General features: G+C 40.1%; 4 protein-coding genes across 5 annotated transcripts; 3 read left to right on the top strand and 1 right to left on the bottom strand.

Annotated features, from left to right (window-relative positions):
- Positions 1–1,766: 1,766 nt before the first annotated feature.
- On the bottom strand, positions 1,767–2,993 carry apoa4a (apolipoprotein A-I). The gene is made up of 4 exons (XM_003447251.5): positions 2,909–2,993; positions 2,774–2,821; positions 2,539–2,689; positions 1,767–2,447 (listed from the first exon to the last, which is right to left on the bottom strand). Exons 2-4 carry the CDS (start codon positions 2,805–2,807, stop codon positions 1,880–1,882), a joined length of 753 nt encoding a protein of 250 aa, XP_003447299.1. The 5' UTR covers positions 2,808–2,821; positions 2,909–2,993; the 3' UTR covers positions 1,767–1,879.
- Positions 2,994–7,726: 4,733 nt separating this feature from the next.
- LOC100707285 (apolipoprotein A-IV) lies at positions 7,727–9,211 on the top strand. The gene is made up of 4 exons (XM_005452793.3): positions 7,727–7,947; positions 8,026–8,079; positions 8,174–8,327; positions 8,447–9,211. Exons 2-4 carry the CDS (start codon positions 8,040–8,042, stop codon positions 8,895–8,897), a joined length of 645 nt encoding a protein of 214 aa, XP_005452850.1. The 5' UTR covers positions 7,727–7,947; positions 8,026–8,039; the 3' UTR covers positions 8,898–9,211.
- A 2,505-nt stretch (positions 9,212–11,716) lies between these two features.
- Positions 11,717–14,511, top strand: apoea (apolipoprotein Ea). The gene is made up of 5 exons (XM_003447249.5): positions 11,717–11,802; positions 12,028–12,091; positions 12,470–12,620; positions 13,297–13,584; positions 13,898–14,511. Exons 2-5 carry the CDS (start codon positions 12,049–12,051, stop codon positions 14,202–14,204), a joined length of 789 nt encoding a protein of 262 aa, XP_003447297.1. The 5' UTR covers positions 11,717–11,802; positions 12,028–12,048; the 3' UTR covers positions 14,205–14,511.
- Positions 14,512–15,541: 1,030 nt separating this feature from the next.
- On the top strand, positions 15,542–22,646 carry msto1 (misato mitochondrial distribution and morphology regulator 1). Of its 2 annotated transcripts, none has more exons than XM_019350788.2 (14): positions 15,542–15,771; positions 16,884–17,013; positions 17,166–17,235; positions 17,694–17,769; positions 18,158–18,215; positions 18,305–18,461; positions 19,279–19,393; positions 19,551–19,685; positions 19,764–19,916; positions 20,151–20,282; positions 20,504–20,688; positions 21,258–21,362; positions 21,469–21,581; positions 21,662–22,646. In XM_019350788.2, the coding sequence occupies exons 1-14, from the start codon at positions 15,688–15,690 to the stop codon at positions 21,919–21,921; spliced, it is 1,773 nt and encodes a 590-aa protein (XP_019206333.1). In that variant the 5' UTR covers positions 15,542–15,687; the 3' UTR covers positions 21,922–22,646. The 2 variants fall into 2 exon arrangements, with proteins under 2 accessions (XP_019206333.1, XP_005452848.1); XM_005452791.4 differs by having other exon boundaries at positions 15,543–15,771; positions 18,308–18,461.
- The last annotated feature ends 1,323 nt before the right edge of the window (positions 22,647–23,969 follow it).

Below are 23,969 nucleotides of genomic sequence, written 5' to 3' on the forward strand. Positions count from 1 at the left end.
CCAAGTGTTTTTTTCTTTTGTCAGTGTAACTAAGCTTGCCAATCAGTACTGAATCAGAATCAGAAAGACTTTATTTATCCCCAAGGGGCAATTAAGAAGTTTGGGTTTGTAACTGAGTCAGTATCCCACATTTTGTTTGATTCTAATTTCCAGATGTCCACAAATGCATCACAAGAAACATGTGGCTCAGAGATGTGCTGATCAATCGATTTATACTGTACAGCTGAAACTGTTTGTGGCTGTGCATTAATAGTTCCAATAGAAAAAGAGGAATACACAAGTGCAATGAACATATCACAGAAGTTCAGAAAGAAAATTCAGCTTCCATTCATGTTTATAGTAAGTTGAGGAAATGTAATAAATTACAGCTTATTTGTCGTATTCAAATGGCAAATCTATAACATGCAGGTTTAATGTCAAAAGTTCAGGCTCAGCTCTGGTAACATGCCCCTCATTGACCCACACAAACTCTTTGCCTTAGATTTACTGTAGTTTTTGGCATCACGGCTCCTGGTCTGCATCATTAGGATCCAACGACAGCTTAACTTTAACTTTATATCATAAACTATTAGAAACTGAAAGTAAATATATACTACGGTGGAAAATAGATCAGAATGATCCCCTCTTAGTCTGCCTCACAATGCCCTAAAAAAGAAGACAAAACCCACAAATCAATCAAGAGGCGGCATTATGGAGTCATTTAATTGGTTTCCAGTGCGGTGTGCTTCATCTGTGATCTTTGGCTATGACAGCAGGCAGACATTTAAATGTTCTGTTACATCTTTTTGGAAAAACTGATCATTAGAGTTAATCACTTGCTAACAAACAGAAAGTAAAACAGAACTTTCGAATGAAATCTTTCACATATATGATTTTGTGCTCGGAGTACAACAGACTGAGCTGCTTGAATAACTCTGTTTCATTTGCTTCAATCTTTCTATGCGTCATTTGAAATGTTTATCAGTAGTTTGTCCTGAGATGGAGACTTTGCTCCTTTGTCTTATCAGGTTGTTGTGAGGGAACAGCCAAAGGACATTTCTCTGTTAAGATATTTTCTCCCGCATGTTGCATCCATAAACCAGAAGTACGTCCCAGAGGCTGTTTGTCACAACAGCAATATTTTTAGATGTACTTAATAAAAGAAGTTGGAGACAGGTAGTAAACTAATGACAAAGTAAATAGAACGAGTGGAAGTATAAATAATAGATATAGATGCTTCCATTCGGGACATGAGAGATGCAGAATGGTTGAATGGGTATGAAAATAGTGGGTATTTTATGATGTGGCCCTCAGGATTATAGAACATCAAACATCATGAGGAAGAGCACTCCTCCAGTGACATTTAAAGCTTAACATGTATACCAGTACATATATGAGTGCCACTGAAGCTTGGTATTCACTTATGATGAATAGTTATTGACCTTGGGGCACCTATTTACTGCTACTACTAATCTGAAGTGGTAGCAGTTTTAGATGGAGGCTGTCAAACTTATGTCCCGCCAAAGGGTCCTTTGCAAAGTGTGAAAATTCCAGAGAAGTATTTTTACTATTCACAGTACTCTAAATTTAAAGGTTGGTTGTCCTGTGTAAGATGAATGTGGAAACAAACAAGATCATAAAACTAAAGTGAGTTTGACCCCCCTCATTCCCACCCTCTGACTGGTAAGATCAATGTTCAGCTTCTATTTACGAGTAAAGCTTTTCAGAAATTAAACACGCTCGTTGAAAAACTGACACAAGTATAATGATAATTAAGACGCTGAAAATGCAGAAATTCTGGATTTTTATTTCATAAAATAAACAGGAGTGAAGTTGAAATAAATATTTGGTTTGTGATACAGAGAAAGCGCTTAAGGCTTAAGACTGAGACAGAGTCCATTTACTGGGCGATCTTGGTGAAGGTTTTCCACAGGGCGTTCAGCTGAGTCTGCAGGTCCTGAGCGCTGGAGTCCAGCCGTTCCCTCAGCTCGTCTCCATAGGGAGCCAACCTCTGCTGGATCTCCTGGGTTTTCTGAGCCACCTGGGCCTCAAAGCTCTGGGTCAGGGGCATCATGTTCCTCTGAAACTCTTCCAGGCTCTGCTCCATCTTCTGTTTCATGTTCTCGGTGTAGGGAACCATCTGGGCCTGCAGCTGGCTCATGCTCTGCTCCAGCTGCTCCTTCAGCTCCTGGCTCTTCTGCTGCAGGACGGCCTTCATGGGCTCTGGGTCCATGGCCTGAGCGTAGGCTTCAGCTCCACTCTTCAGCTCATCCACCTTGGTCTGGATCTTTGCCACCATCTCCTCTGCGTTGGTGCCCATAGCAGCCAGGTCTTTCTCCAGGCGAGCCCTCAGCTGCTCGGCCTCCTGGGAGAACTGAGTCATGAAGTTCTGGGTCAAAGGAGCCACCTGAGTGTGCAGCGTAGCGACGTATTGATTCACGGTGTCAGCGCTCTCAGAGATCTTGGTGCTGATACAGAGAAACAGGAAGTTATTAAACTGAAAACATACATATGTGTACATATTTTGTACTTCTTCAGACTCCTCATGCTGACTCTTACTTCACTTCCTGTCCCAGCTGGGACTCTCTGATCTGCTTCAGGGACTCCTCAGCAGTTTGTGTTGCCTTTGCAACATAATCCCAAAAGGCATCTTTCACCACTTCCAGGTTGGATTTGGGAGGCTCCGGCCACAGGATGTTGGCGTTACAAACTGTGGATGAAAGCAGACGGTTAATTTGACCAGCAGTGATTTAAAATGTGTCCAGCTTTTAATTTGAAGGGAAGATTTACTCACCGGAGAAAAGAGCGAGAACGATGAACGCCTTCATGATTGAAGTTGATGCTGTTGGATGAAGAGAACAGATGCTTAGTTTAAAGCCGGATTTAGCTGTTGATTTAAGAATATATAGTTTGAAATAAGATCTTTTACCTTACAGATGCAGCTTGACTCTTCTTCACTGTCTGATGGTTTGTGCTGTGCAGACGACCGCTCGCGGGCTTTATAGCCACGCTGAAGGTTAAAGTCCTCCTCTGGTTGCCCCGCTGGACAGTTTCTTGTCACTGTTGTTACTCCACGTCACAATCTTAGTGTTTCCATATCTTATGATACAGGCTTACTGCAATCTGGCTCGGTGTTAGTAATTTTTCTTTTGGTTTAAACAACCTGAACAGAATCAGATGCAGCAGAAAACAACTTTTGAAAGATTTTATTTTGTAGGAGAAACACAGGAAAACCAGGTTGCCTCTCCTCTAATTTCCATTTGAGGCTGGCTAGAAATCCTCCATAGACCACCATGTTTAAATCTTTACTTGTACTGATGAAATAAAGACGAGACTGGTACACAAATTGTTTTGTGTCTCTTTGGTTGGTTTACACCTTTATAACAACTGTGTGGTCTTTCTTTTGTCTTTATTTAGTCATCCATTTGGATTTTGTTAAAGGCTTAAAGTTAAGGGGAGTGGCCGCTTTGACTGACAGGTGCGCCAACACAAGCAGCTATTGACCTCACCTCCACTGATATGAGTCACTGAACTGCACCTATTTACTGCTGTTGTTCTGCTCGTGGCTTCTGAGACTATTTTAATGGAAATTTTGGACAAATAACCCAACCTTAGACTTTTAAAGTTACATGTGAAATAGAAACAAATTGACATAAACCAAGTGAAAAGTCGATAAAAAAGGTTGGACGTTAACTGAACCCAAACTTTAACCCCTGATGGATTTTCAGAGGTTAAGAAGTCTTCTGTTGAGTGAAAGCCCAGTCTTTACTTAGCCCTAATTAGTAGCTGCCTACTACTATTTGTGCTGATCGGTGTGTTACAGCTTATAGGGGCTTTTTAACCAAGCTCTCCAAACTCTTCGCCCTTTCCTCCAGATATCTGCCCATCTGATCCCAGAAACCAACAAGGGAACTCTCTGAAACTTTGTTAAGGAATTTAAACCTAACTGAATGAATATAACACCATTATGACCTATTAATGTTTTAGGGCTTTTCTTCCAGTTATTTTTGTACCATTTTCTGGACCTTTGTACCTGATCTTGTACACTAATGGTTTCTGTCTTTTATATACAGTCTATGGCTTTTAGATGGATCGACAGATACTTTATTGATCCCACAATTATTGTGCTACAGCAGCAGAACAAAGACTAAAACTAGGCACACAGTGAGGGCTTTATACTGTGAGATAAATTAAAGAAATATTTACATATACAGTATGTGAAAAAGATAAAATACAAATAAATAAAAATGAAGTTAGTGAAAGAATAATGAAAGCAAGACTCATTGCCCACACAGCTATGCAACTACGAAGGTTTCCAGGATTTGTAACGTGACTGGATGGCACGTCTCAGAGAACATCACCCAGCCCTGACCCCGTACACGCTGCCCTCTTTCATAGTTCCACCTCACCCTTCCCGAATACGTAGCCTTACACTTAACATCTGTACAGCTACACAATTTTAATTCTGTAAATTATTAGAAACTGAATGAAAATCTTTTCAGTCTACCAACTTCCACATGCTTGTTTCAGTTGCTTCAAGGTCTTTTATTTTACATATTTATGCACATTATTTGAAAACAGCGTGGTGTTTATCAGCAGTTTGTCCTGAGAGGAAGACTTTAGCTTCTCTTATCAGTTTGTTGAGAGGGAACAGCCAAAGGACGTTCTTTAGTGAAGATAAATTTCAGATCAGAGGGCACCAAGTCTGACTCACACTTTACTGACCTAAAAAAAACAACCTCTGATAGCCATGAAAGTTCATCTGATTAAAGTTAGAAACGTTTAAGCCAAAAAGAATAATGAATTTTTGTTCTGTGAATCTGAAGTTTCAGTGGCGTAAATAATAAAAACAAAAAAAAGCCAACCTGGATGTCACAACAGTTTCAAATAGCGATAATCACATGATCTAATCAGCTGACATTTCTTACTCTGAGTGATGAGATTTCTTTGTGACACACGCTGTTTGCACTGCAGTAAAACAAATTACACCTGCTGTTTCTCACTTTCAAAATTAAAACACTGCTTAAAGTGTTTTTTTTTTTCTTAAACCTTTATTGAGACTCTGTGATGAAGTGAATCTGTAAAACCAGATTACATATGTACAATAGAGAAATGGTAGAAACACAACTGTGGAAAACTGATTATAATACTATTATACTGTTTAATGTTTACATGGACAACTTGATTATTAAAGTGTAACTCATGGAAATTATAGTTTTCTCTCACTAGATGGAGCTGCCAAACCTCAGAGAAGGTTTGTGGACGGATAAAGAAGAAGCAAAACAATTAAAATTAAGTTAAAATAACGATAGCATTAAGGCTTTTACAGTAATAATAATAATAATATGTTTTAAATGGAAATATTTAGGGAAGTATTATCCTGTTCTTTTAATCCACTACTGTAAATAAATTAATTTAAAAAATGAAAAACCTTTTTTTTTCTTAAAGTTGCCAGTACTTAGCTGAACATTTAGATCAGTGGTTCCCAAACTTTTTTTGCTGGGCCCCCCTTTGTTTTACAAGACAAATGTTGCCCCCCCCCGGGCGCGGGCGCCACCTCCAACCACACACACCCATATTTTGCTACATTGCGGTTTATTTCACACCTCAAACATTTAGTAAACAATTAAGCAAATACAAGTAATCTGCAATAAATTACAGGTAGCAATGAAATAAACTACTAACTCTTTCACGCTACGTCAGCACCTACACGGGTATTTTTGAAAACTCAGCTGTTTCGTCCACACGTAAACGGCGTTGCGATTCACAGAAAACGGAGATTTTTTAAAACTCCTTTTTTGCGTTTACGTGTGGACGAGGAATACAGAGTTCGTCACAACGACAAAGGTATGTGCCTCTTTTCACGTCACGCTGTGCGCCAGGTTATTGTTTACATGAGATGAATTGCAGAATGGCAGATAGAGACAAAATACTGTTACTGTTAATCTGACTATCTTCAGGTTTTACACGCTTACATACACACGCAGTTACTGTCCCTCCGTTTAGAAAGGCAGAGGCGTGATTATTACATGTAGTTGTTTTTTCCTGTGTAATAATGTTCAACATTGTTATCAATACATTTTTCAAAAAATGCCTCTCTGTGCAAAATGGGTTCAAAAACATAAACAGCTGTGGGATACTGTTTGTCCGTGATTTAGACAGGGGGAACAAATCGTGGCAGGATCAGCCTGATATTATTTGTATCCCACTGTAACTTTACTGCATAAAGAGCTAACATCTCCAAAATGTCAGGAGTAGTTAGTCATTACAAGAAGTGTTTGTGAACTAAAAATCAAGAATGTGGGATACTGTTTGTCCGTGATTTGGAGAGCCCAGCGCTGCTCCCGACAAAGGGAAAAGCAATTCTGCAGGGGAGACCTACCTTGGCACTTGTGCAGGTGAAACCAAAGGGAAGATATGCTTCACCATATTTTCCTGTCTTTGACTTGGAATGAAGTTGGTTTGGAAACATATTCAGCTATGCTTCATCTCCTGATTTGCGTTTGTGTAGGAGCCCCGTGTTAGCAGTGTCCAAGCATTTTGTTTTGTTTTCCCTTTTCATACCGCGCCCCCCCCCCCCCGCAATGGCTCTGCGCCCCCCTAGGGGCGGGCCCCACACTTTGGGAAGCTCTGCCTTAACATGACTGTCTTGAGTCAAAGTATGTACTTAGTTGTTTTGTTTGTTTTTTGGGGGGGGGGTTGTTTTTTGTTAAAGGAAACGAGTTTGCATAATTTTTTAAAGTAGGGGAAACTTGTTGATTTTTCGGTGCAGTAGAATAGCTGTTGCAGGACTGGAAACCACTGGGAGAAGAAGATGAAGACGATGGTGACGATGCTAGTTTGGCTTATAGAAATATGTTAAAAACCAACACAACATGTGGCTCCAACATCCCCTCAGAGGATGAATTGAAAGAAACATTAATTTTAAACTGCCCACCTGTCAGAGATTTTGTACTTCTGATTTATGTGTTTTAATGCTTAGTTTTACTTTCTTTACTATCCTTCCTTCTTTGCTCTTATGTTCTGAAATGTTTCCCTTTTTCTTCTTCCCCCACTCTGCATCTCACTGTTGTCTCTGTGAGTTGTCTTTCATAATTTATTTATTATTTATTAATTTTGAGGGTTTGCTCCTCATGGTCTCATCTATATTTTTACCTTCCTCCTTTGTTGTTTTCCTTTGTTCTAATTCTACCCAGTTACACTATAACACTGCTGTGTTGTATAAAACTGTATTTCTTCTCTCTTCGTTTTGTATGTTTTATTAGTGATTATGTAAGTGTTAGTCTTTGTTGTTCACCCCCTGCCTGCCTTTCTATGTCAATTCTGTGTGTTAGGTCTTTTTTCTTTAAATTAAAGAATTGTGTGATGCTTGCTTTTATTGTCTCTTTATGGCCCCAGCAGGCGATCTGCAGCATTGCCTTTTGTAGAAGTGTTGTCCTCTCTCTTTTCAGCACCAGTGTTCCTTTGGTGTCTTCAAAGTTTTGATTTCAACCAGTCTTGGAGTTTTGTGTTTTGGTGATAATAGTGTCCCTGCTGTTTTTAGTTTGAGTAAATTAAAGATTTATTAAAAATCCTTTTGTGTACAAGGAAAAATGAGTTTCCATTCAGTGCCAACCCACAAATGTTTGCATGCAGAAAACAGAAAGCCTCACAGAGTTGATCAGATCAAAAAACATGATCTAAAATTAATTAAAGTTCTGAACATTTGTGAATTTGTAATTTAGATTTCCAAAATAAACACCAACATGTCAGTCGTGTCAGGCTGTGAGAGACATCAGACGCTGCTCTGAAAGATGTGTCCAGTGAGACCGTTAGCACTCCTGTGATGTGGAAGCAGCCGTGACAGCACAGCACTCAGCGCTGGACTTTACTCCTGATTCCTCCACATGACCGGCTGCCTATATATACTGAGTCCTGACAGCACACAGAGCATTCAGCAGCTGATAGACTGAACAGAAGGTGCACCAGGTAGGACAGCAGTGAGATTTGTTGCCTTCTGTGACAAAAATCACCACAAAGTGTTAATTTTACTGAGTTTCTTTTCAGGTGCTGTGTCAGACATGAAGGTCCTCGTGGTTCTCGTCCTCGCCGTTTTCACTGGTGAGAGACTTCTCATCCATTATCTTTGATCAAGAAGTATTCTTGATATACAAACAACAGTGAATAAGAAATGCTTTTGCCTCATTTCTCGTAGCTGGCTGCAATGCCAACGTCACATGGCGCGACCAGCCCAAACAGAAGGCTGAAATGGTGAAAGATGCTTTCTGGGACTACGTTGCAAAGGTAACCGCGACCGCCGAGGAGTCCCTGAAGAAGATCAGAGAGTCCGAGCTGGGACAGGAAATGAAGTAAGAGTTTTACAGTGCTAAAAATCTGAATTTTGTGTTTCGGGTTGTTTTAGTTTATATTGACAGAAAAAACTTGAAGATGAAGAAGTTTTAATTCAAAGTTCTGCTTATCTCTGCAGCACCTTCATTGCAACAAGCACTGATGCCATCAACACGGTCACCAACACCCTGCGCACTCAGGTGGCTCCTCTGGCCCAGGACTTCATGTCTAAGTTCTCCCAGGAGGCAGAGAAGCTGAAGACCCAAATGGAGAAGGATCTGGAAGCCGTGAGGGCCCGCCTGCAGCCCTACACCGAGGAGCTGGTGGCCAAGGTGGAGGAGCTGAAGAAAGACACAGCCTCCTACGCTGAGGACCCAGAGGCCCTGAAGGCTGCCCTGCAGCAGAAGAGCCAGGAGCTGAAGATGCAGTTGGAGCAGAAAGTGAACCGGCTGCAGGCTCAGATGGTGCCCTACACCGAGGAGATAAAGGAGAAGATGCAGGAGAGCCTGGAGGAGTTTCAGAGGAGCTTTGAGGCCCAGATGACCCAGATAAGCCAGAAGATCAGCGGACTGATCCACGGGCGTGCTTAAAGCCGACCCATTAAATGGACTAGAATAAAAACTAGGTGTCAGATTATTTTCTGCTGCCTTGTCATCAGTGATTGCTGCTAAGTCAGGGTGGATTTTAATGTCTACATCGAAAACATAATACCTCATGTTCCTGATTTATATCTGTGAAAGAGCCTCTCGGGGCTCTTGGCTTACATGTTACGTTTTACCTCTAAAAGTGTTATCTGACAAACAACAATAAACACATTCAAGGAATTTTTGGTCTTTTCTTTGTGTTAGAAAGAGAAAATACATGTGATGTTTAAAAAATGTGCAAATAAAGTCAACATGTTTAAGCACGGTGACCTGTACATGTCTAAGAAAATCTCACAAACACAGACTGAGCAATACTGCAGAGAAAAAACAATCAAACGTTTAAATGATGAGCAGAAAAATCATCACCATCAGTTAACCAAATGCACTCAGCTGCCTCTTTTTTTTAAAATTTACTGCCTTACTTGATCTGGTAGACAGTGTTATCTGACTTTACATAGGTTTTGCTACTAGGTCAGACTGTTATCTCTGTGATAACTTTGATCTTCTGTTTGGCCCTTTCGGTGTGCACTCTGTCCAGGAAAGGTTAAGCAAGATACAGCTGTTAATTCTGCTCATAGCAGTTCAACAGAAACAAGAAAGCTGCCCTGTATTTGTGGGTGAAGCATCAAAAAGAACAATATTGCAGCAAACATTACACATGTTTTTTTCTTTTTTAAAAATTGCAGATTCTCCATAAACTACCGGGTACTTTTAAGTAGAATCAGTATGCAGGGAACCAAAGGACACAGGTGGGCAAAGTCAACCACAATGAAGAATGAGACACAAAGACAAAGAAAGACAACACAGTTTCTAAAAAAGCAACAAAGGAACCAAAAACTCAGTAAATACTGAACAAAACCATGGATCCCTCAACCCTCGCCCTGGGGCTGGTGATCATGCCGTTTTTTCAGTAGGATTTAAGAAGAGAGCGACTGTGGGATTTTTCAGTCAATGCATCGAGACGATATCTTTAACAGTACGGGAGCTCAGATTTGGTTGAATGTTTGCTCGTCACCTGGTCACCAGTGATGTCATCATTTACACGTTGTGTTTCTATCTTTGCCCTCATTCTTCTCTTTAACAAAGTCCTCTAGTTCTCCACCTTTTTCCCATATCTGAAATATTTGTCCTCACTGTCATGCAAACCAAATACTTGCAGGGCCCAACCTCTGATTGGTAAGTAAACTTCTTTAAAAGTGTTTCCACATGCTGCCAAAATACTGTGGCATTAATTTAATTACAAAGCAGAGAGTTTATTTTATTGGTTTCAGAGATAATTAATTACACTTTGTCAGAATACAGCAGCTTCCGGTTTGGTTTCTTTGCTGTTTCACTAAAAATATATATCAAATAAATAATAAACTTCATAAAAAAATAATATTTAAATTATAAAAATTATTATTTAAACTGATAAATAAATGCATCAGTTTTTATTTATGTTAAGTGCCTTGTAACTAATTAAAATAGAAGATTAAATAACTTTTAGTGTTGCTGTTTTTAATTTACTTTCAGAGGCCAAAATAGAAGAAAAAAAATAAGACAAGCAAAACTGTTAAAATGATAAATTAAATAAATGAATAAAAACAATTTAGTGTGTAATAAATGCACTACTGAATATTATCTGTTTTAATTACACAATTTCAAACAGTAATGTTAACATGAAGTAATAAATTTAATAGTTTATTTGGCTGTTAAAAATAAATCAAACAAGTACACACAGAGTGCTTGGATTGCAATATTCCTTTATACTAAAATACATAAATGTTACTGTGCAGTGCTTTACAAATGTATTATTGTAAGGTTTATGGCACAGTATTAAACATGCTTGTAATTACCAAAACATTTTTTGCTTCTATATTTGTTTATCCACCAGTATGTGCAACATCTTTAACAAAATGATACATTTTTAATGCTAAAATATAATAATTTTTTTATCCATTATTTTTCACATTTACTATTTTAGAAAACAGCTGAAAAAAACAGTAAAACATGTTATTATTTTTTGATTAAGATGCTAATTGTGATTTAGTGCAATTCTTGAACAGAAAAAATAGTTTTAGTGATTGAAATACATATTTGATTAATTTCTGACTTCTTACAAATAAAAAATATAAAATAAAAATTTAAAGTTTTTTTTGGTCTAAATATTTGTAAAGCACTGTATGTTAGTGCAAATGTCTTCATGACTTTTCAGATTTTTTTTGCACGTTTTTTTTTATTATATTTTTTTTAATAAGAAGCAGGCTACATGTAAGTTCCCACATCTGCAGACAATAAAGCGATTAACTTTGCTCTGTTCTGTGTCAAACTTGCTAACTGGAAAGTTTCCCATCTTATATCAGTCCTAGAAATGAACACAGTGGCAATTAAAGAAGACTTTGCACCAGATCCAATGAACAATGATATCAAAAAACACGACCTTTAACCTTTTCAGTGTTGTGCTGTCAGCTGTCAGTGGCAGAAAAGGTCACGGTAAAAGAAAACCAAAAATCGTGTTTCTCTGATCATGTGATGGTGCTCGAGGCAGAGTGGCTGAAAGAATCACACTTTAGTTAACAAACTCAAACACACAGTTCAGCAGAAGATCCAGAGAGGAAGCCGTGAGTCCAGGTAATTAAAGTGTTTACTATTTGTGACCTGTGTCTGCACGTCTCCTTTCTGTGTGCGACGTGGAGCCAAAACAACACGCTCAGCAATAAAGTTACAACAACGCAGTTTGAGTCGGGAACTTCGGCCACAGGTCAGAATTCCTCTTGACATCTATGTGATTACATCAACAGCACCCAAACTGTATAAATACTGGGAGACGAGCTCAGTCGTTCTCACGGACGTCACAGATCAGATCGCCGAGGTAAGATTACGGATCTGAAATCTTTAAAAGTTGGTTTCAGTCGTAGCAACTGAATTTCTTTATGTAGTTCAAATTATTTTAATACTTATTAGATTCATCAATCAAATCAAATGAGGGTTAGATGATTTAGACAACAAAAATATTATGTATTGGTCAATAAAAGGTCTCTTGGATAAGGTTTTTTAGCCTTTTGTAACTAAAATGTATTTGTACATCACATTCCAGGTGTCCTAATCTCTGGTCATCATGAAGGTGTTTGCAGTAATCCTTGCGCTGGCGGTCTTCTCAGGTGAGGTCATTGTCTATTTAGGGGCAAATAATAGAAAGAAAAGTGGATGCATAGTAGAATACAGGAGTGCGAAGAAAATGAGGAAAGATGCCCAAATTTTAAAGCTCCTGTTAAATTTGGGGGCTTTTATTTTGAAAAAATGCAGTTTACACTAACTCAACTTTTACTTACATACTGAATAAAACAAATTATGTATCCTGCAGCTGTTTTAGTCATCAGAGTTATTCTATCATAGTCAAATGCTGCTATGTATCCCAGATTTGACAAATTAAAACATATTTAAAGCCTTTTACTACAATTTGCAACTTTTGATCAAAGATGGATAACTTCTTCCATTCAAAAGGGACCATTTGACATGTTTTCCTTTGTTCAAACCAGGCTGCCATGCACGAAGCGTGCTTCAGCAGGACTGGCAGAACAGCTGGGAAACCACAGTCGACAAGTTTAGGGATTACATCACGGACCTGAACTCGAAGGCTGATGCAGTGGTGAAGGACATCAAGAGCTCCCAGATCAGCAGAGAACTGGAGTGAGTTCAATCATTCCTGTAATCATAGTCAAGCATACTGACTTTCATCAGTGCTGCTCGGCTGTCGGCTGCATTTAAATCACTAAAAATGTGATTAAAAATTGATTCCAGCTCATAGAATTTTATCCTTTATTAATATAAAACAGTAACCTGCATAAATTGTCGCAGTCAATGTCTCAGTTCAGCAGTCAACCATTAATTTCAATATTTTTGTTCAAGTTCAGAGAAATTTTCACTTCATAAATTAAATATAAGTTGCTTCTATCCAGTTACTAAAGTTTAACTCCATGACTTAGAAAAACTGAATCTACAACAGGAACGCTCTTAACAAAATGGTGCTGGGCCTTTGCTTTGTTATATAACAGCAGAGTGTTAGAGTCTGATCAGCAGGTTGCAGTGAGGTGATACATGTTGAGAGCTGAACTTTGACCTGCACTTTGTGCGTCTACTGAGTTTTGCTTTTTCGTAGTTTACCAGATCTTTCTCAGTGTTTCAATTAAAATCTGCTGATATTTCTATTTATCTTAAATGATTCAGTGCATCCAGAGCTTATGTGATGCTTTCATACATTCTTGATTAGCCCTTACCCCATCTTTACCCCCTTTGGATCACGAATGCATCAAAACCACAGACAAAACCTCTAAACCGATCCATCTCCTCTCCCGTCCATGAACAGCACCCTGATCCAGGACAGCATGGCAGAGCTGGCCATGTACAAGGATGACCTGCAGACCAAGCTGGCTCCCTACACTCAAGAGGCCGCAGATCGTCTGGGCAAAGACCTGCAGCTCATGGCCGACAAACTCCGTGAACACATGACTGAGGCCCGAGAGCAGATGGACAAATACGTCCAGGAGCTTCAGACCATGATGGAGCAGAACACCGACGACGTCAGGAGCCGGATCTCCACCTACACCCGTAAAATGAAGAAGCGCCTCAGCAAGGACACACAGGAGATCAAGAAGTGAGTGGGACAACCTCACCAGAAAAATAACAATGTTTGGGTTATTTTAACAGTGTAGAAAAACAAAGGAAATGATAGTGAGTGGATTATTCAGGTGAAATAACACAAACTCAGCTCATATATTAGGATTTGATGCTTTTTAGCTGGTGAATTTAAAATGTAAAAACGTTTTGGTGTGAAAGGAGGAAAGAATTTGAACTTGGTGGGAACTTTTAGCAGTTTTTAGTCTATTTTTCAGTTTGACTTAATGTCTTAATGATATATGAGAGTCGTATCTTAATGAAAAAGTATATTTAAACATATATTTTTTCAGACATGTCGCAGAGTATTTCGAGGAGCTTCAGTCCCGCACCTCTGAGAATGTGGAGGACCTGAAGACTAGACTGGACCCCTACTTTGCTCAGGTGCGAGACAACGCCCAGGCAAAGATCACCACCCTGAAGGACCTGCTGACGTCTCAGATGGAGAACATGAAGCTCAAGATTCAGAATACAGCTGAGGACATCAAAGATCGCCTTGAGGACACCGCTGACAACCTGCGATCCACCCTGAAGGAGAAGATGCAGGATGTGCGCGACTTTTTTCAGTCCTGCGTGTCCTATTTCAGTGGAAGCCAGTAAACCCTACAACTAGCCTGGACTGCTCATTTATCCATCGCTTCATAAGTTAAAACCCTAATTCAACAGTTTAAAGTCATCAAATGTGTTTGTTCGATCACTCCCTGTGACTTTAATAAAAACCAGCTGCTCACATTTGAGTTCTCTGTAATATCTTCAGACAGCTCATTTGCAGTAATTGCTCACATTTAAACACCTGATTTAAAAGAGTTACACTTTGATGAGATGAACATCCTGAAAACAAGACAAAGACTACTTCCTGCAGAGCATATGGAGACTGGAAAATAAACGACTTTGTGTTTGAAAGTTATTTTTGCCTTTGACTGCTACGCTTTGTTAAAAGCGACATATAAATTGCACAGAACATTTTCCTACACATCAAATGGTATGCCATCATAAGCATATTAAAGATTCTACAGTAGAAAATATACCTTTTTAAAAATCGCATTATTATGATAACTAAATCCTGAAATTTAAACTTGAATAATATCTTAGTTAACTGAAGTAAAAATAAAAACTGCACTTCTGAAAGAAAAACAGGATCTTGAATTGTTTTGTGTGCTCATAAAATAAACTAAAAGACAAAAAATATACAAATAATTCGTTTTAATTATCAACACAGCCTCCCTGATGAGCCTTTAGTGTATTTGCTTGCTGAGATTTCTGGACAGTGAGTCAGCTGTCTTCATAAAGTGTTTGTTTTAAATGTGTTTATCTGAAATTTTTGCTCCTGGCCATGTTTTTATAAAAAAAAAAAGAAACTACATCAAGCAAATTCATTCAGGAAACTCATTGAAACTAAACTTCATTAAAATAAATAAATAAAAAAAATAAAACGTAGAAATAAAAACCTGGTTAGGAAATATAAATAACTGATCTGGCCACTGTCACTTTAAGTTCAGGGAGCCTGGATATTTGAATATTTATCTGGAAGGTTCTGCATCAGCTGTACACAAACACAAAGTAAACGTTTCTACAAACTAAAACCCGAAGTCAGAAGTGGCAGAGGAATATCTGAGGCTGGTGCACATATCATATGATTTTTCTAGATCCTCTACTTCTATCCTGTCCATCAAATCACTCTCAAAGCAAACGTCACCTAAATTTTTAAACACCTTTATTACTCATAACTCATATTATTGTGTTCACTATTGTGTTATTTTTTTAAAAAGCCTCAGATAAGTTTTAATATAAATATTTGTCACATACTCTTTGAGTGAAACCGTCTAATAAACAATCAAACACGCAGTACTGTAGAACTGGATAGTTGGACCACACGTGAATATAAGGCACAGTGAAACCAAACTATCATACTGACGTCGCTGGTCCATCCAATCATATTTCACCTTACTCTCCTGTCAGCCAATGGCCTGAAGCCGTCGCCGCTGCTAGCTCGTCTCCTCTCATTACCGTCACTTCTAAACATGCCCATCATGTTCGCAGTTGTGGACTTTATTTTGTGTCTCGCGTGTTAATTTCCGTTACGATGAGCAGCCTCTGCAGAGAGGTGATCACCCTCCAGCTCGGACATTACTCCAACTTTGCGGGAACTCACTGGTGGAATTTACAGGTGAGGAGTGCGCGTGCAAGGCTAACGCTAGGCTAGCTCGCTAACGTTAGCTGTGCATGTGTTGTCAAACTTGTGAGTTAGCTCTGGTTAGTCTGACGAACGGGGGCATGAAGTATGGTGAAACTGACCAGCATGGCATTGACCATAAACAGAGACATAACCGCCAAGACTTATTTGGCTAAAGCTGCTGAATTAGCAAACTGTTACGAGCTTCACATGAAGACAGGTACAGGAGAAAACGCTCAGAAATGTTACATGAACAGCTAGGTCCATAATTTGTTGGTCCAAGCTTTAAAGCAAACATTATTATATACAGTCTCCCCATTTTTAAAGGCTCTACCTCAATTAAAAACTTTTCGTATTTTAAAACATAAGGCTTCTTTTTAATAAATGGGTAAAGATCCAAAATTGGACCTTATCAAATCTGTTGTTCCTCCCCATCCCCTTCTAGGTGCTCTATATCAGGCTTTCCTGCAGCCACCTTCAGTTGCTGCTTGTTTGGTCATGGAGGAATACTTAATTTTCAGAAACTCTTGGGTTGCTTTTGCAGGATCATTTGGGGTCATTATTCTTTTACACTGTGAAATACTGTCTAATGAATTTTCCAGCTTTTGGCTCAGCTGAGCAGAAAGTAGAGGCCTGTACACATCAGCATCCATCCTGTTACTTTTGTCAAGTCACTTCATTAGCAAACACTCATGACCTGGTTCAACTGTCAGCCCTATGTGCCCATGCAACAACACTGCTTTTCCCATGTTTGACAGATACTGTGGTGGTCTTGGGATGATGATCGGTGTCTCTCCTTCTCCTTACTTTTCTCTTCCAGTGTTCTGGTTCAAGTTGATCTAGGTTTCATCTGTGCAAAGATTTCTTTATTTTTTCCCAGATTTGTGCTCTTTTAAATGTTTTCTGGTAAAGTCTAATCTGGTCTTCTTGTTCGTCCATGTAATCAGTGGTTTGCACCTTACTGTCAGTCTGCTGTTTATCCATTCATGAAGGCGACTGTTGATTGTTGACAATGATGTGTTTACCTTGTGAATGTCTGTAAGCATTGTATGATTGCTTTGACCGTGTTAGCAGATAAACAGAGGGGCTCCTCTCTTTGATTGCAGGATGCATCTTTATCGTACGATCCGGAGACACCGCCAGGTGAGATCCAGAGTGATGTCGTGTTTCGTGAAGGACAGACTCTGGGCGGCCACGTCACCTACACACCACGACTCATTGCCATGGATCTCAAAGGTAACTTGCTTTTAGAAATACTGAAACCTTTGTGTCTTTACTTTGTCCAGTTTACAGACTGACGGAAATATAATATGTTAGCATTAATTTAAAGCGCTTGTTATAAAGTTTTTTTGGTTAATTCTGACCGTCTTTCTCTCCTTCTGTAACAGGAAGTCTTCGTACTCTGCGACAGGAGGGAAGTTTGTACGACGCAGGCAAGGACACGTCTGCTGTCACATGGTAAACGAGAGCCTCTCTATTTCTTTCTGCCTGGTATAACAAATTTTACTTGTGTTCATTTCTGGTTCAAAACTGTCACGTTTTTTTTGTTTTTGTTTTGTTTACATATGGCCTATTTACTACATTTATTTATCTACATTTAAATCTATTTATGTTTAGGAGAAATCAAATCCTATAGCATATCCTTTTTTACCCTGCAGTGATAAAAGGAATGAGGTATTGTAGTCATCCTGCTGGGCAGGTGGTATGGACACTTTGTGAATGCGATGACATGAAAATGAGGCAACGTAGGATTTTGTAATTGATATCATAGGTGTATCTACGGGGTATCTAAGGGGTTGCACTGACAGTCGCCATTATTCTTAACTAATCCATTTATTACATCCATTGGTCCTAATGCTGTTCATAAAAGGCTGTTCGTATATATTGAAAACTAAAAAATGTTTTTAATTCGTCAGGGATGGAAGTATCATGATGCACGAACAAAGTCCTCCTGCAAAGAACTCCTTCCTCGAAGACCTTGATAAGTTGGATGTGAGTATTTCAAGTAGAAATGAAAACTGACACAAAGAGATTTTCACAACAAACACACACACATTACAGTTATAGTCGGGTCAAAGTGTGTGGTGCCCTGAAAGCTTGAAGATGTAGTTGTGGGTGTTATTCAGCTGGACTCACATGCATGTAGTGCGATCACTGACTGCGACCAGGTTACAGATCACCATTGCTTTCTCTCTTTGTAAAAATCCCTATAAGTAAGTAATAAACAGGACACACTGCTGTGTGTCATAGCTTCCCAAATTAATCCACAGAATGCAATAAGTGATGAAACTGGCTGTGCGAGAGCAAATTTCCAGAAAAACATAGCTCAATAGAGACGTCTCCAAAGAGTTGAGCCCCTCATTCTGTTCTTTGTGTCTAGAAAGGGGAGATGCTCGCAGAGGCATATTTTCCCTCCAGCGCCCAGCCTCAGTGCTCAGGTATGGAAACCTCTGACCCAGACCTGCATGAAATGCAAGTTTCTGTACCAAAATCATCACATGAGCTTAAAAAAAACAATCTCTCCCAGCAGCAGGGTCACTGAGTGTGGATACGGTGAATAGCCACCTGGCTAGAGTACAGAAGAGCTACAGGCTGGAGGGCAGCGTGAAGGTGTGGTCTGACTTCCTCAGGATCCACCTGCACCCTCGGACCATCTCGGTCATCCACCAGTACAACCACGATGGGTAAGGCGGGTGCAACATTTCCTGTTAGAGCCATAACTTCAACATAAAAACTGCAGGTGCAGAATTTCCTGTCACGTCTGATAGAAACGGCTTAAAATGTTTGGGAAATGTTCCCAATATTTTACATACCTCATTATGCAAACTGTTGTATGTTGTCACCAAAGAAGTTTCTCCAGATCGAGATTATTATGACACAGAAAACATTTTAAAAAGGAGTCTGTAACCCAAAACACGGTGCAGGATTTTGAGGAATATGTTAGTTTGTGCTCACATAAAACCATCTTATTTTAAGATGAACAAAACCTGACAAAACGTATGAAACACAAATTAACAGACAGAAACAAGCAATTCAGTTATGACAGCTTAGCCATATATAACTTCCCATATTAGACCACAAAATAAGAGTGGAAGGCTCTCACCTGCGTTTCACCACTAGATGTCAGCCTTCCCTCACAATCAGGATTAAAACTCACTGTTCTCTGTGGGTCAGTATGGAAGAAACAGCAGAAAATGTATAAACAAGTTTATTATACAACTTAACGTATCCAAGCTGTCATTTTTTTGTTTTATTAAAGTAATTAGACGAAACCTGAATCCTTTAGAATAAAATTAAAGAACAATCAGTTTTCTAAATTAATTTTATTCTTAAGTTAGTTGACAGAATGAAATAAAGCATTAAATGAAATCTAAAACATACCCACACCTGCTTCTCCACCACGCTTAAAAAGGCTTGTCATTGAGTCTTGCTGACTTACATTTATGAGGTATTTAAACTGAGTGCTAACACTGCTTTATATTTGCTTTCATGGGCGTTCAGAGAGGCTCACCGTCTGGAGGCTTTCGGCCAGGGCGAGTCTCTCCTCCAGGGGTCTGTGCTCGAGGAGCTGGAGGACAGGCTGCACTTCTTTGTGGAGGAGTGCGATTACCTTCAGGTAACTCTTCCATTTCACTCTCCTCTACAGTTAAAAATATTTATTTTTACTCTAAGACCTTTAAAAGGTGCTAATCAAAATTTACTTGTACACCATTTCATATATGCCAGCTTCTTGTATATTTCTTTGTGCTTCCTCAATCCTTTTTTCCTTTCAGGGCTTCCAGGTGCTGTGTGACTTGGCTGATGGCTTTGCAGGTCTGGGGTCGAAGGTGACTGAGCTGCTTCACGACTCTTACGGAGGGAGGGGCATCCTAACCTGGGGGATGTTACCTGTCAGTCACCCAGATTCAGTGAGTGTCTCTTTCTATAAAAGCAAATGTTTTGTAATGGGGCTTCTTTATTAATATTTGTTGTCTCTGTTTGAACAGACGCCAGTGAAGGATCTCTACCGCCTGCTAAACTGCACTTTAGGGATGGTACACATGGCGAGTCACAGTTCTTTGTTCTGCCCGTTGACCTTGCGAGGTGGTCTGGGGAGACGACCGTCCTCTCCCACGACGTTCACCCACCTCAATTATGATGTGAGACTGGCTATAGTACTATTATTGTGTCCTTGGTCAACAAGCAATTATTTTAAGACCTTGTACTGACTTATTTTATCTTCTATCCAAATGTAAGCACTCAAACTTTAAACTTTGGCACAGGTCTGATTAAAGAGATAATTAAACTCATAGAGACCCAGTTGACATGTGCATGTATGCAGGATTATATATAAGCATGGGGTTTAATTTATATCTGTCTGTCTTCTGTGCCAGCCCTCACTGTGGTACCACTCCAGTTCTGTCCTGGCTTTGGCATTGGACACCCTTACTGCACCTTACAGGCTGAGAAACAACAGCGTCCCCATGTGGCAGTTGGCAGATGACCTGGCTGTATCAGGGAGGAAGGTATTTAACAATTCTTCTTTTTTTTTCTTCTCCCCCCTTCAGCATATATTCTTATTTTTATGTTTTTTGATCAAGTCATGCGAGGAACTAGCTCGAAGCTCTATAGGTACATAAAGGAGATGGAGCCTCACAAGCCCACGTGGACCATCTGGATGCTTCAGCTAGGTTATTTTTATCTGTGGAGATGCCTGAGATTATGGTAAACAATGTTTAAATTACAGGTTGTGGCTGCATATGGTGCCGTCCCCTTTCCCATGATGCACGGCTCCTCTCTCCCTGACGCCCTGAGCACATACACCGACGTACTGCCGTGGAGGCCTCTGTCTGGGTGCGCTGAAGCAGGAGACGGCCGATGCTACGGCCAGTGGGCGACACTCAAAGGCTTCGAAGGCCAGAAACTCATCAGGTCAGAATGAAGTTATTGATTCAGATATATTCTACTCTGACTCTTTAAGTTTGCTTCTGCCCCAACAAAATTACCACTGACCTTCTTCATCTATGATAGCTAGTGTGTGATAGACCCCAGCCTCAGAGCTTGTTCCTGTGCTGCCATGATTAGTGCCTTTGTCCACTTGGGTGGATATCTCCCCCCTGACCGTCGTCCTGGCTCCCCCTTGCCGTAGCATTCATATTTATCTCTCCCCCTCATGTCCAACTCTTCATACTGGAGGCTTATTTAGCATGAGGGGTCTAGCCTAGGACCCTTACTGGAAACAGACGCCTCAGCAGGGTACCTGATAACAGGCGTTGTCCAGCTCTCCATACTGGAAACCCTTTCTTGGATGTCTGCCACTGTGATGGTTAATGCACCCTGTTCAGGGATGTTGCTGTGGTGTCTTTATGCTAATGACTTTGGGTTAAACTTCAGCTAAGGTGGTGAATGATATAGAAAAAGTCAGTTTGTCAGCATTTTTGAATAAACAGCTTGGAGCAACATGCTTTTTTTTTTCTCCCTTTAACTCTCTTTTTCATCAGCTCGCTGGCTGCAGGAACTAAACTGCCCACTCCTCTGCACAGTCTCCACAGTGGTGAGGACGTCCTGGCTTCCTACATCAGATCCTTCTATCCTTCAGCCCCTCTGTGAGTCTCTGCACTGACACATGACACTTGCTGTATTTTTTTTTTTTCTAACAAATTCTCATCTCTCACTCTTGCTCTCTCCATCATCTTGTCATCACTGTCTCAGGGCTCTGCAGCTGGTTTCTACTCCCAGTAAGCTGGCCCCACCTTTCCCACAGATATTCAATCAATCCCTCGGTGCTCAGGGCTTCCTGGAGGGCCAGCCACCCCCGCCTGGCAGTGAGTGTTTTTCTGTTTTTGTCTGTGTGTAACACAGAGCTGTTCTGTTATAAGTTTTGATGAATGATCTTTCTCTGCAGGTCCGCCCCGTGTCGTCTCCTCCGTACCCATCATGACTTCCCTCCAGTCGGGTCCTGCGCTCGATCCCTGGCTATCCGAGCTGCATCGCGGTGCGAGTGCTTTCGACATCCGCCGTGTTGCCCCCAGCTTCCTTTCTCAAGGGCCTGAAGTGACAGACTACCAGGAGGCCCTGGAGCAGCTGCGCCTGCTGGCCCGGTGTTACAGAGACGACAGCAGAGGCGTGATGCGCTCTTCCTCCGAGGAAGAGGACGATGACTGAAGTTGGCTAGCACAACTTGTATCTGCCTGCTTTGTTTGCCAGCCTGCTTGCTGTCAGCCTGATGCAGGGAGACGGAGAGGAGCTGTGCTCTGCTGTGTGAAAGGATGAGGACTGAAGTACTGGGTGACAGAAGATGACGTTCTGCCCGTGTAGTTTAGTTTTCAGTGAAGACTTTCAACTGTACTTCAATGACTGTTCATATGTAATTAAAAGTATTTTATACAAAATGCACATCATAGGACTGTATTTACACAAAGACGTAGCTTTCACCACAGGTTGCACAGATTGTAGCATTCACAGCTCTCAGAGCAAAGAAAGGGATTCTTTGTTTGTTTGTTTGTTTTCTGCGGCCTCAAATGAACAGTAAACTGTTGAACATGCTTTGGGGTTTTTGTAATTTGTCCAAAGTGTAATCAACTAATTTAATGGGACATTTAGTATCCTCGGCCAAGTCTGCCTGTTTGTGCTGCAAATCTTTCATAGAACATCATAAAAAATTAAAAATTCCCCCTCAAAGGAAAACATAAGACTAAGGAAATAATGAATGCATTCACACTGGGCGCCTTAGTCACATGACAGCAGATGTTAATGTGAGTCTCCTGTGTTAAAACCACAATTTGCTAAAGATGGGACTACAAAAAGCACATCTTAGATACTTGTTTCATGCAGATCATGACAAAAATATAAATTACCATGGTTGTAATAACATTTAAAAATGGAATAAAGAGCCTATAAAGTTAAACAAAAATATCTGTAATGCTTATCATCTGGTTCATGCTGGATCAATAATCCAGTGCAAGTCCTGCGTTTAATAAAGCTTTCTGTGATTTAGGTCAAACTAAAGTATTAAAAAATGTAAACGACTAATACGGACTGAATTGTGGTGAAACTTAAATTATTTAATAAAGTTTAATCTTTATAGAAATATTTTCTTCACACAAGAACTTGATAAGAAAGGTTTATTGTTGCTGTTGTGTGTTCTTGTTTTTTTCTAGGATAAACAGCTCTGGTCCAGTTCAAGTTAGACAGATTTAATGACTCAAGCAGTTCAAAGGATAATTCATGTACATGGATCTTCCTCCGGTTAGAAAACCAGTCAGCAGCAGTCTGCTGTAGCCAACTGCTGGGAGAGAGATGATCCTAACGTAGCGGTGCAGATTTATAAAGAGAATGTGCGTCTATCTGATTGGTCAAAACCTATTGAGAAGCGGCCATTGTTTAGACTTCGCCAAGCTCCGCTCTTCCTCTCCTCCCTCAGCTGCAGCTTCACATTGGGATGGACACATACATCTGCCTCCCTCCCTCTAACCTGTTATGTAGTTTCCTGCATCTGAGGCAACATCTATCTACCAGGGCTTTTGTTTCTTGACCTTGCTCTGGTTCAGTCACTCACACAGCCTTCTGCCACACATGCACAAACAACTTGATCATGGGAATCTATAACTTTTGTTTAGAGTGCTCAGTAGTGCAAATAACTATTAAACGGATCTAAAATTAATTAGTCCCCATACCATTTGGCAGCACAGGTCTTGTAAACCAAACCTTTCTAGTCCTAACACTGCAATGTTGAGAATCTGTCACTGAATAGATTCAAACCTTATGGCATAAAATGGAAAATATTCTCATGATCTGAGTCACCTCTGTTTTTCCTTCTATGAACTCTCATAATTCTCAGTGTATTCTCAAACATTCTCTTTCCTCTGTGCGAAGAGTATTTAGCCAGCTCTTGTTACGGCTCACATGCAGATACCCATAGGAAACCCAAGGAAAACTGACTTGACCAATTTCACCAGCAGCTATAGTTCAACTCAGGGATGTCAGCCAACGGGTCTGACAGACTGGATGGCTTTGTAAGATGTGAAACACACAAAGTATAAAAGTAAAAATTGGGGACTTTCTACTGCATTTTTTCTTCTCACATTATGGATAAAATCAGAGTCCGAGGACTGAATTGTTGGTCTTCCAGAAGTTCTGCCTTCAAAGTCAGTCTTAGATAAACCATTAAATATTAGGTGTATGGTGAACCACGTGACCCAAGGAGTCATGGT

This window comes from Oreochromis niloticus, linkage group LG22, assembly GCF_001858045.2.
Source record: "Oreochromis niloticus isolate F11D_XX linkage group LG22, O_niloticus_UMD_NMBU, whole genome shotgun sequence".
In the NCBI taxonomy this organism is placed as follows: domain Eukaryota; kingdom Metazoa; phylum Chordata; class Actinopteri; order Cichliformes; family Cichlidae; genus Oreochromis; species Oreochromis niloticus.